Raw genomic sequence first — 11,819 nt, 5'->3', positions numbered from 1 at the left:
ATATGTATATGTAAACATAATAGATGGACATTAAACACTCCAAGGTGTATTGTTTCTGGTAGGCGTTATTCTGTCTACACCTTCACCCTGTTTGTTAACCTGTTCTAAGTCACTTTACATTCATAAACTTACCATGAGGTGTGAAGATAACCAGGGAAGGGACAGACTGTGTGACACAGGAAAGGGGGACCTCACGTCTCCCCACTGATGTTCCCTGTGACCTCCTGTGCTCCATGCGCAATTAAGGGTTTCTTCCCGCACATCCGAAATGTGACCTTTTGTGCCTCTAGCCATAGCCGGTTGAGTCCCGTGATTCTAAATGAGTGCCATTTTGTAGACTAGGAGTCTCCCCCAAGCTTTCAGGGTCCCCTATTGTAGATAGACTTGAAGGGTATCTGTGTGGGGTACAGAGTGCTGACCAACAGAAGGTGAGAACACCAGGAAGTATTCCAGCATCCATTGCAGACACTGCTCTCATTCTGTGGATGCTGAGTCCTGGAAGGTCATGGGGAAGGAGCCAATGTCCTTAGTGGCTTCCTCTGAGAGTTCTTCCCCAACAGAGAGCCCTCGGGCCACAGGGTCAGTCTGGCTGCTGGGCTGAGAACAGAATCAGGAGACAAGGGACCAGCGAGGCAGGAGGGAAAGGTGTGAGGAAGCTCCCAGGGTTCCAGGCTGCAGTTGCTGGGTGTTCTGACGAGGCTGTGAGCGGTGGACACAGTGGGAAGGGACTGGACCCTGAAGGCATTTGGAAGATGGAGTTCACAGCATTTCCTAGTGATTAAAACTGGGGTGTGGGAAAGGAGTCAAGGTGGACACCCCACGTTTGTACTGTGCCAGCAGAAAGATGGGGTTATATCAGCAGAGATGGGGGAAGATGCTGGCAGAAAATTGTGTGGGGGAGGGGTGGGCATTTCAAGCTTTCAGCTGAAGAGAAGGTCAAGGTGAGATATCTGATAGACACACCAGTGAGGTGTCAGGTTGGACAGATGAGTGTGGGGACCTTGAGGAGAAATGTCTGGGCTGCAGACATAGGTGTGGAGGTGATGATGACATTAAAGCCGTGAGCGTGGATGAGGCCACCAAGGGAGCCAGGACTGTGGAAGAGGAAAGAACAAGGACTGGACACTGCACCTCCCTGTCCCAACAGTGGGGACATTCATCCTGGTGACCCACCCAGGTTGGTGACAGTCAGGTCTCCCCATCATACAGTCACCATTTGGTGTTAGTCATTCATCAGTAATTTACGGGGAGATACTCTGAGATTGTCCTGCTGTGCTCTTCACCACTTCTACACTCACCCTCCTTAGCCCCTCTCATACCTTCCACCCCAGTCAGCGAAAATATGGTGGTTGTCCTGTACTAGCCCTGAGTAGTTTTCACACGGATGTACAGTACAGCACAGGCAGTACAGTCAGTAATATTGTTGTGAATATTTATGGTGTCAGATGGGTCCTAGATTTATCACACAGATTATTCAATAAGCTATGTAAATGTTTAACCTTTGTGCTTTCCAGCTGAAACTAGTATAATATTGTATGTCAACTGTAATTGAAAAGTAAAAAAATATTCAAAGTTAAAAAAATTATAACTTGGACTTCATGCCCAATATTCTGAGAGCAGTTTTGGGGAGAAATTTGAGTATTTTGTGACAAGCCCACGAGCCACCCTGGTCTCGAGTAGACTTGGATGCACACAATCCTGTGATGCGGTAAGACCCGGGTTGGGAAAGGCCTTGAATCCACATTTCAACGTTCTTCCCACCCTCGGGAAGGAAAGGTAGTTCATAATTTGTCATACGAGGGTGGAAGGTACGTGCTGTTTTCTCTACCATGGGGTAAAGTCAAGCAGAGGATTTAGAAAGTGGCTCTCAGTTCAACATAATGAAAATCTCCAAATGCTCGCTCTCTGCGATTAACCCTCTGACTGATTTTTTTTTGGAAGAAATAATGGAATCCAAAAATTTCTACTTTAAACATAGAAGGATTTCTATGTGGGATATTGGGAGCTCACTTTATTTCAGAAAAAGCTACAGACAGACCTGAGGCCATGAGCAGCCAGAGCTGTGGAACTAGAACCCACAGAAAGACCAGTCTGGGTCACAGGGATGACGGTGTGAGGGACTTGGGGACAAGCTCTGACAAGAGAAGGAGCTGAAGGAAAGGGCCCAGCAGGAAACACCAAGATGGGAGCTGCAGGCACAGATGTCCCTGCACCCCAATGACATGTGATCTAAAGCTCAAGTTCTACCCAGGGGACAGGGGACACTTTCTGTGTCTCCTGCCCACTGCTCCTGAGGGCATCTCAGTCATTGCCATCTCTATCCATGGTCACCAGACCTGCCTGAGGGTGCCATCCTGTGGTCATGTCCTGTGTCACATGCACTGTCCTCAAGGTCTTGCCCAGCATCTCCATGGTGCTTCACCTGCACAGACACCACCAGAGGCTGCAGCACATTCACACTCCACAGCAGCCACCAGTGCCTTCCAGTGACCAGAGCCACCCACACCATCCTGATGCTGGTGGTCACCTCTGTCACATCCTACATACTGGAACCCATTTTCACTTGGGTTACATCCCTGTGTGAGTGGGATCCCCATCTCTGGTGGGTGCAGACCTCCCCTAGTTGGCTTCCTGTTCTCCTGCTCTTCGCCCCTCACTGCGGCTGCTCAGGGATCCTAGAGCTCCTGGGGTCATGAACTGTTGAAAGGGACTGTTGACAATCTAATCTGTGGGTGTCTGTTTATAATATTCTTTTTTATTATTATTTTGCAGTATTTCATTTCACTATTTTTTCTGTCTTATTTTTGTTTGAATTGTTGTTCAAGTAATAATATTCTTAATTACACTGTTTAGTGATCCTTCACTGAATGCCAATGTTGTGCATAAAATCCACAGTGAAGTGTATTTGTAACTTAAAATATAACTGACACACAACCTAGTGTAAGTGTAAGGTGCCCAGTGTGTTTATGTGATCACTTACATTCACTCATGTGCCACCTAACGGTGGTGATCCGCCCTGAGAAGCGTGTGGTTGTGTGATGTTGTGGTTGTGTGAACAGCACAGAGGACCCTCACACCTGGATGGTCTCCCTACTGCTCACCTGGACTGCAGGGCTCAGCCTGTTGCTCCTGGGCTGCAAGCCCGCACAGCACGTTACTGCACAAAACAACACAAGATTAAATCAACACGGGAAAATGACGCCCTCAGGAGACTCAGTAAACACATGTAAGAGGCTGCGGCAACCATAAAAAGCACACTGTTTACTGCAAAATGTTTTTTAAATCTTCAACCAAGGAGGTGTTTATTGATGAGAGACAGAGAGAGAGAGAAACATAGATCAGTTGCCTTTACTTCCTTGCGGCCAACTCCTGTTTGCATGTGAGTGGGCTTTAACGTGCACAGATGAACGAATCCCTTTAGTAAGAATTTCTCATTTACAAGGTTAACATTTTAAATTTTTACAGTGAATATACATTCATCATATGAATTGTTTATTATCTATGTTCACATAATTAATTTAAAAAGCATTGTTGACATGCATAAAAGGGAAAACAGATGGGGAGGAAAGTCAAGAGCTCAGCCCAGGGCTGACAGTGCTGGGCTCCATGTCTGGGCTCTGGGCAATGAACTTGCACACCTTCCCCCACTCCTCACTCAGGGCGCTGCCCTCTGTGGAGGACAGCTGGGTCTTTCCCTTCTTTTGAGGCATGGTCATTAGTATCTCATCAACTCTTTGTTGCTTTTAAGAAGTTGGTCTTTTTATTACACATGGCATTTTTAGCTAGTTTCAGGGGGAGGATTTGTCCACACCATCTAGTTCCCTTGTTCAGGAATGGGATTTCTAAGGCAAACCGTTAGTCCTAGAGGACATGGTCAGAATCTGATCTGAAATCACAATCTGAGGATGATCTGTCAGGAGATTTATAAGTGCAGAGATTTGATGTAATTTGTTCTTTAAAACATTATTCATCCCAGCCAGGGTACATGGCTGGGTTGCAGGCCCATAACCCCCCAGCAACTGCACATTGATGTTTCTCTCTCTCTATCTCCCTCCCTTCCCTCTCTAAAAATAAATAAATAAAATCTTTAAAAAAAACATTATTCATGTGCATACAAGAGTTTTCAAAAGACACCCAAGAATATAAAAATTAAATAAGTCACATGTCCCCCTGCTCCCTCAGTCACTGAACTTGTCTACCTACAAATAATCACAGTGAGTCACTTCTGATTTCTCCTCCCAGCAAAAATACATCTGTGCACTGATGTTGCTGTTATGTCTGTGAAAATAGCTCAGGCCACAGACTGGGAGAAAATGTTTACAAACCACTTGTTTTAGACTACACATAAGAATTCTCAAACTCAATAATAAGGTAACAATAACTCAATAAAAATTGATGAAAATTCTTAACAGACACTTCACCAAAGAATTACATCAGCCCTGGGTGGGTGGCTGGGTTGGTTGGAGTGTTGTCCCATGTGGCAAAGGGTTGTGGCTTCGCTGCCTGCTCAGGGCACATTCCTGGGTGTAGTGTCCGACCCCCATCCAGGTGCCCATGGGAAGCAACCTATCGATGTTTCTCTCTCACATCAATGTTTTCCTCTCTCCCTTTTCCTCTCTCTGAAAGCAATGGAAAAAAAGTCCATGCCAGTGGGGAAAAAAATGTCCTTCAGTGAGAATAAAAAAGAGGACAACAGAAAAGAAAATAAGGAAGTAAAGTTTTATTCAAGGAAGTGGCACCAAACCCAGAGTCACAGGAGAGTTGTTGCTCTTAAGACCTGGCTCCCTAATGGCTTCTAGGGGACTGAGGGACTTAGGGCCAAGGTCTCCACTGATTGGTCAGAACTCCAGGGAGGGGTGGGTATCATTGCATCTGGTTCTATGTCACCAATGTGGCCATTCTGTCTGGTTTTACAAGTTCATTCTACTACTCTCCCCAGAGTCTAAATCTTCATGAGCACGTATTTGAACACATTGGTTATTCAACCACCTCCATCTCTGCAGACACCTGTCACAGCCCTCAGTGTTCCCACAGGTGCACTGGCTCCCACACACCTGGAGCCAGGAGACACCCTGGATGTCTTCGCCTCACCCAAGGCAGCCCTGGCCTGTCCTGCTCTGGCTCCCTCGTCACCTGGATCCCACGTGTTCTTTTTTTCTTTTTTTTTCTGGCTTTGCTTCCTCATTTTTCCCAGTTCACCTGATAGTATTTTCCAAAAGAGAACATGGAAACTTAACCATTAAAACTCTAAACACATGAGGAAACTTAAGTCACTTTAACCCTTATTCTCATCTTCACTTGATACAGAACTCTGCATTGGAAATATGTTTTTCTTCAGAAACTGGAAGGAATTGCTTCAATGTCTCCTAGTCTCCAGGCACACATTGGCTGCCTCTTGAAGTTTTCAAAATCTCTCCCACCCTGTTTCTGAAATTCTGTTGTGATGATCCCAACAGGTTTGCTCTGAAGATTACACTTGACCCTCTATGTAGATCTCATGGTAACACTGCCTGAGACACCTTGAGCATTCCTCTGTCCATAGTTACCATCATTCTAGCAATTAGAGCATTTAGATACATGTGATCCTTTTGCTTTTATAAAACTATAATACAAGAAACATTCTTCTATCTGTATATAGATGAGGAGAATGTATGATTATCTTCTTAGGATAAATTCCCAAAAGAGGAATTTCTGTGTCAAATGCAAACACATTTAAATTGCTGAGACCTTTTGCAAAAGCATCTTTCAGGAGTTTTGTCCCTGGTTTTCAACCCCTTCAACCTTCACAACAGAATGTGTTCCCCACCCTCGGGCTGAAACCTCATCATTTGCTTTCATCTTTGCCCAAATGATAGATTTTTATTTTAGCTCCTACTTTTCTTAACACACATTCTCATTTTTATTTATATGTATTTATTACAAATATAGTTGTTTGACATTTGCATTTCTTCTTTTCCAAACTGTTTTCTAATATTCTTTATTTTTGAGTGGGTTGTAGATATATTTAAATGTTGAATTTAAGAAGAAAGGAAAAGCAGCCCCGAACATTAGAATTTGTCTGGCACTTAGAGGGAGGCCCCGTGTTGCCCGAAGCCAGCCTGGTGCTCACTGCTAGGTGGGGTTACTCTCTGGTTGGACATACACGGTCTCATGGAACATCAGCATCAGACAAGGACATCCCAAGAGCACAGCAACAGGATACAAAACAACACCACACTGTGTGTGGTCTCAGCACACATAGAAAGGAGACAATGGTGCAGCTCACACACTACCAAGCAGCTCCCGGGCTGGCCAACAGAAGGGAAGACAGCGTCTTTCCTATCACCCCTCACCCTCATCCCCATCTTCCTCATCCAGTCATCTTCTGTCTGGGACAGAAATACACATGAAGCTGCTGTATAACAAACAAAACTAGGTTTCTGTGGGTCTCGTGACTTTGAGCACAGGCTATAATCAGTTCCAAACAGAAAACACCTGTCCCCCCACCTGCCTTCCCAGACTGAGGACACTCTCTGAAATCTTATTTCCAGGGGGTGAGCTTTCTTCTAGAAGAACCCAGGGGCAATGTTTTCAGCAGAGTGTGGTGATGCACGGCTGCCACCTCAAGGAGAGGGGTTCTAGGAAGTGAGGAGGACAGTGGGGAGACTCCCCATGGTTTATCCAGAACAACCATTCTCAAAGTGTGCTCTGTGGAACCCTTGAAGTTTCTCAGACCCTTTCACGGGATCTATAAGGTCAAAACTATTTTCATAGGTTAAGGACATCCTTGCTTTGTCACTGTGCCCACATGTGCACAGAGGTAAACTTAGCAAGAACAGAGACTGGGACACCCAACTACATTAGCAGGCATTCCTCACTACGACTCCCTCACAGACTAGACAACAAAACCAGTGTCACTTTACAACGACATGGTTGAAGGATTGAAAAATATTACTTTTACTAAATCATCTTCCTTGAATCAACAGTTTTAAAAATCTTGGTTTCCAGTCAAGATGGCTATGAAGATAAATGGAGTGCTTTCATGACCCTACAGCTACATCAGAATCACAACTGCACTGCAAACAACCATCATTCAGAACCATGATCTTCGTCCAGGTGACAAACCCGAGTTAGAGCACTGAGTTCAGCATGCTGGGCAGATTTTACCTCCAGTTGATGAGAGCTCTCAATTATGTCCACCATGGACGTTACTGGATGTTCTGCTCGCTAATGTCCCTGGTCATCTCTCAGATAACATCCCTCTGTAACCAACTTAAAGCAGCAGCATCAATAGGAGTTTTCTGTAAATCATTCCTAGGAAGCAGTAGGTGGTCAGTCAGCACAACACAACTGTCTCCATGCTGTAAAGGGGGTAACAGGTGCAGGGTTAAGGTGATCACACCGAGTTCAAGTGACATCAGGTGCAGAGAGCAGGACACTTCCTGAGAAGCCAAAGGACAGGCGGAGACGTGGTGAGTGGGATGAGAGGTCAGTGAAGAGTCAGCAGAATGAGGAACACAAATACTTAAGAGAACACCACAACTGTCACTTGTGTCTGGTTATGGAGCTTAGAGGTAGCAGACCTGGGTCTCCCCCCACCCCCACACCCACCCCCACAGGGAGGTGGAAAGAGTCCACGAGAAAGGCTCAGGGCACAGTTCTGGGTTCCCCAGCCCTGCGGGCCTCATGAGGCTGACTCAGTTCCCGCCCCCGTGGGCACCTGAATAATAGAGCAACCAATTCTTCTCACTATGGTTTCAGTAACAAGTCCTCAAGATAACGGTTCTCTGTCTCCCAGACCCGCGTGATATGGGTCATGAGACCCAGACCCCTGCTCCTGCTGCTCCTGAGGGTCCTGGCGCTGACCAAGACCTGGGCTGGTGAGTGCGGGGTCGGGAGGGAATGGCCAGGGTGCGGGGCTGGAGCGTGGGGACTCGGAGGGGACACAGCACCCCGGACCCAGACCCCAGGAGCTCGGACTTCTGCCCCAGCCCTGTCCCCTTCCCCCGCCCCTCCTTTCAACCGCAGCCCCCCCTTTCGTTCCGCCCCCGACCCCATGGGGCCCCTGCCCCTGCCGGCCCCACCGGGGACCCAGGACAAACGTCCTACCCGCCCCCAGACCCCCACAGCCTAAGATACTTGCACACCGCCTTGTACGGACCCGGCCGCGGACAGTACCGGTACATCGTCGTCATCTACGTGGACGACTCGGAGATCCTGCGGTTCGACAGCGACGCCGCGAGTCCCAGGCTGCAGCCTCGGGTGCAGTGGATGGAGCAGCCGTGGGTGGAGCAGGAGGGCGCACAATTTTGGGAGCAGCAGACTCGGGAAATCAAGCACAACGAGCAGTGGAGCAGAGCGAACCTGAACGAGCTGAGCGCCCACTACAACCAGAGCGACAACGGTGAGCCACACGCGCCCGGGTTGTGGCGATGCCCCCATCCCCATGGACGGGCCGCCTTCACCCCGAATCTGAGAGTCTCAGCGTTACCCCGACCAGGGATGGGACCCGCACGTGTCCCAACCCCGAACGAACACCACGCGGGGATTTTGAGTCTGTATCACTTTCAGTTTAGGATTACTGCAGGGGGCACTGGGTCAGGAGGAACTTTCCTAGGAGCCTGTTTCATTGGTCGCTGCTGACCTGGGGGCGGGGTCAGTGTCCCCCACTTGGCAGGAAGCGACAGGCTGCGTTGTGGAGTCAGAGGACCGGCGCTTCCTCCACGGATTCAGTCAGTTCGCCTACAACAGCGCCGACTACGTCGCCCTGAACCAGGACCTGCGCTACTGGAATGCAGCTGCCGGGATCAGCTGGAGCAACATTGTGCGGGTCCCTGACGCGGACGTTCAGAGGGTCTTCCTGGAGGACACGTGTGTGCACCGGCTCCGCCTGTTCCTGGAGAAGGGGAAGGGGACTCTGCTCCGAGCAGGTACCAGGGCGCGGGCCTCCCCGAGGAGGGGATCTGAGGGCTGGGGCGGCTTCCTACAAGGAGAGGAGGGAACTGGGGCAGTATCAGAATCCCCCTCCTTCTCCGGAGAGGGAAGAGTCCCCCGGATTTCCTTATTCTGTGACTCCCCCACCAGCCCAACTTTCCCTAAAGGACAATAAGGGACCCAGCCTCTCCCTGAAACACCCCAGAGCAGTTCCCTCACACCCTGCAGCACCTGGTGCACCAGGACACTCTCCCTGGTTCTCAGGCTGAGACCCTCTCTGGAGGCCTGATTTGGGCTTTTCTGAGTCATCAGCCTCCCCCTGAGTCTGTGTCTCCACACAGAGACCTGGACACTCCTACCCTAGGTTCTCACCATGAGTCTGGAACGTTCCAGGAAATAAGAAATGATCCCAGATGACTGTCCAGGCTGGTGTCTGGGTGGTGAGCTCCCTTCACCCACCCCGTGTCCACTCTCAGGGTGGTCACAGGAGCACTGATGGAGTGTCCCATGACCATGCAAAGTTCCTGAATTTTCTCACTGTCCCCCTCAGACCCTCCAAAAACACTCCTGACCCACCACCCCATTTCTGACCATGAGGGTCACCCTGAAGTGCTGGGCCCTGGGCTTCTACCCCTGCTGACATCACCCTGACCTGGCAGCGTGAAGGGGGAGGACCTGACCCGAGGACATGGACCTGGTGGACACCAGGCCTGCAGGGGACGGGACCTTCCAGAAGTGGGCAGCTCTGACTGTGCCCCCTGGAGAGGAGCAGAGATACATGTGCCATGTGCAGCACCAGGGGCTGCCCGAGCCCCTGACCCTGAGATGGGGTGAGGAGGGGATGTGGGCACAGAGCCTCTCCTCAGGGTGTCCCTGAGCAGGGTCAGGACTCAGGCCTGAAGTTGAGCTCTCACCTTCCCCTTGTAGACCCCTCTCCTCAGACCACCATCACCATCATGGGCATTGCTGCTGTCCTGGGTCTCCTTGGAGCTGTGGTCACTGGAGCTGTGCTGTGGGAGGGAGGAAGAGCTCAGGTGGGCAAGGGGTGGGGCTGAGTTCCCTGTCCCCCTGGGGGTCAAGCCCAGGTGGAAGAGAGTTCTGCCTCATTAAAGGGCATCATGTCCCCACACTGGTGCTTGTCCATATGGGGCCTGTTTCCTAACACTGACTCTTTAGTGAGGCCCGTGGGAAAGTGACAGACACATTTATCACCTGATGATTCTAGCAATGAGGACTGATATGCAGCTGTCCCAGGTCAGAGGGAAAGGTCCCTGCTGAGGACAGATGTCCAGAGGGGTGTTATGTTCAGTCCCGGCACATGTACTTTCCCTGTATTTCCTGATCCTACTCTTGCTGTTGAATCACTGTTCTGAAACCTTCCTCATGGTTCAGGAGTGGGGCTCCTTTAGGGTCACAGGACCCAGTCTTTCCTCTGACATCACACAGTAGATTTTCTTCACACAGGCAGAGTCAGGGAGAAAGACGCTCAGGCTGCCTGTAAGTCTGGGTGTTGGGAGGTGACATCTGGGTCCCTTGGGAGAGTGTGGGCTGGATCTGTGAGGTGGGCTTCCCCACCCATAACTCTGCTGTTGTGTCTTCCCCAGGCAGTGACAGTGCCCAGGGCTCTGATGTGTCTCTCACAGCTCCTGACAGTGAGACCCTGAGGGCAGGAAGTGGGATTTGGACCGAGGAGCACAACTCGATTTTGGGGATCCCCACAGTGGGACAATTGAGCCGCGGTGGCTGTGGGAGAATGTGACACTTCTGAGACTGACCTGAGTTTGTTCACGACAACTTTCTTTCCCAGCGTGACAGAGCTGCCTTGTCCTGGTTTGGTGCTAAAACAGCCACTGCAGCCTCCCCTTGGGACTTTCAGGATCCCTCACTACTGTTTCTGCAACCAACATCAGAATGTGTCTGCATTTTCATCAGTATTATGTGAGGAGCAGGTCACCAGGCCACCCTCCCCACAGAGACCTGTGTCCTCTCATCTGGGTCCTGTCCTGTCCTAGCAGAGCTGGAGTGAGACCATCCCCATCCTGGTCATTTCTCATCTGGGTCATCTTTGTTGCTCCTTTGTCTTTGCCATTTCAGGAGAACCTTGTCCCACTAGGACCTGGGATCCCAGGTACTTCAATGTCACCCAGGGCCTTGTCCTCACTCTAGGACTGTGCTCAGTGAGGGCTTCCTGTGACCGTGTCAGCCTGGGCTCAGGCCTGGGTCTGGCCCTCAGCCTCTGTTTTGGGTATTTTATTGTTTCTTTCTTTTTGTACATGTTGTATGTACTCTTATTTTCTTATTAAATTAATGGCACATTTTTATTAGATTATTGGGGTGTGTTTTTATTATATGTATTGGGGTACATTGGTTAAGAGGATCATGTAGGTTTCAGATGCACATTTCTACAATACAGGATCTGTACATTGCACTGTGTGCCCACCTCCCAAGTCAAACCATCTTCCCTCACCAGGTATTAGGCCCCTCCTTCCCCAACCCCCTTCCCTCTGGGGGCCACCACACTGCTGTCTGTGTCCATGAGTTTCAAGTTTATGTCCCACATGTGAGAGAAATCATGGGGTTCTTAGCTTTTTCTCACTGACCTATTTCACTTAGCATGATATTCCCGAGGTCCATCCATGTTGTTGCAAAGGGCAGTATTTTGTCATTTCTTAGGGCTAAGTACCTCCTCCTCAGGGAACTTAGAACATTTTCCCTGTCTCCTGCCCACTGCTCCTGAGGGACATCTCAGTAATGACCATCTCAGTCCCTACTATGGAGACCTGCCTGACTGTGCCTGCCCTCATGGGGTCATGTCCTGTGTCACGTTCACTGTCCTCACAGTCTGGTCCAGCATCTCCACGGTGCTTCCCCGCACAGACACCTCCAGAGGCTTCAGCACATTCATA

General features: G+C 49.6%; 1 protein-coding gene across 2 annotated transcripts; it reads left to right on the top strand.

Moving 5' to 3' along the window:
* Positions 1 to 5,190: 5,190 nt before the first annotated feature.
* LOC123818213 (class I histocompatibility antigen, Gogo-C*0202 alpha chain-like) lies at positions 5,191 to 11,075 on the top strand. Of its 2 annotated transcripts, XM_045838200.1 has the most exons (6): positions 5,191 to 7,095; positions 7,778 to 7,859; positions 8,099 to 8,383; positions 8,640 to 8,909; positions 9,841 to 9,947; positions 10,518 to 11,075. In XM_045838200.1, the coding sequence occupies exons 1-6, from the start codon at positions 7,009 to 7,011 to the stop codon at positions 10,575 to 10,577; spliced, it is 891 nt and encodes a 296-aa protein (XP_045694156.1). In that variant the 5' UTR covers positions 5,191 to 7,008; the 3' UTR covers positions 10,578 to 11,075. The 2 variants fall into 2 exon arrangements, with proteins under 2 accessions (XP_045694156.1, XP_045694155.1); XM_045838199.1 differs by lacking the exons at positions 9,841 to 9,947; positions 10,518 to 11,075 and having other exon boundaries at positions 8,640 to 9,120.
* Positions 11,076 to 11,819: the final 744 nt, after the last annotated feature.

The sequence above is a fragment of the Phyllostomus hastatus genome, unplaced genomic scaffold (assembly GCF_019186645.2).
Source record: "Phyllostomus hastatus isolate PE091 unplaced genomic scaffold, TTU_PhHast_1.1 phas_contig_260, whole genome shotgun sequence".
NCBI lineage: Eukaryota > Metazoa > Chordata > Mammalia > Chiroptera > Phyllostomidae > Phyllostomus > Phyllostomus hastatus.
This window is presented reverse-complemented; position numbering and strand designations above follow the sequence as displayed.

Excerpts from the sequence above, each read along its gene's own strand:
- LOC123818213 (XM_045838199.1), top strand. The coding sequence starts at position 7,009 with ATGGAGTGCTTTCATGACCCTACAGCTACATCAGAATCACAACTGCAC. Across the intron at positions 7,860-8,098 it reads GCTGACCAAGACCTGGGCTG|ACCCCCACAGCCTAAGATAC; the intron begins GTGAGTGCGGGG and ends ACCCGCCCCCAG. Across the intron at positions 8,384-8,639 it reads CTACAACCAGAGCGACAACG|TGTCCCCCACTTGGCAGGAA; the intron begins GTGAGCCACACG and ends GGGCGGGGTCAG.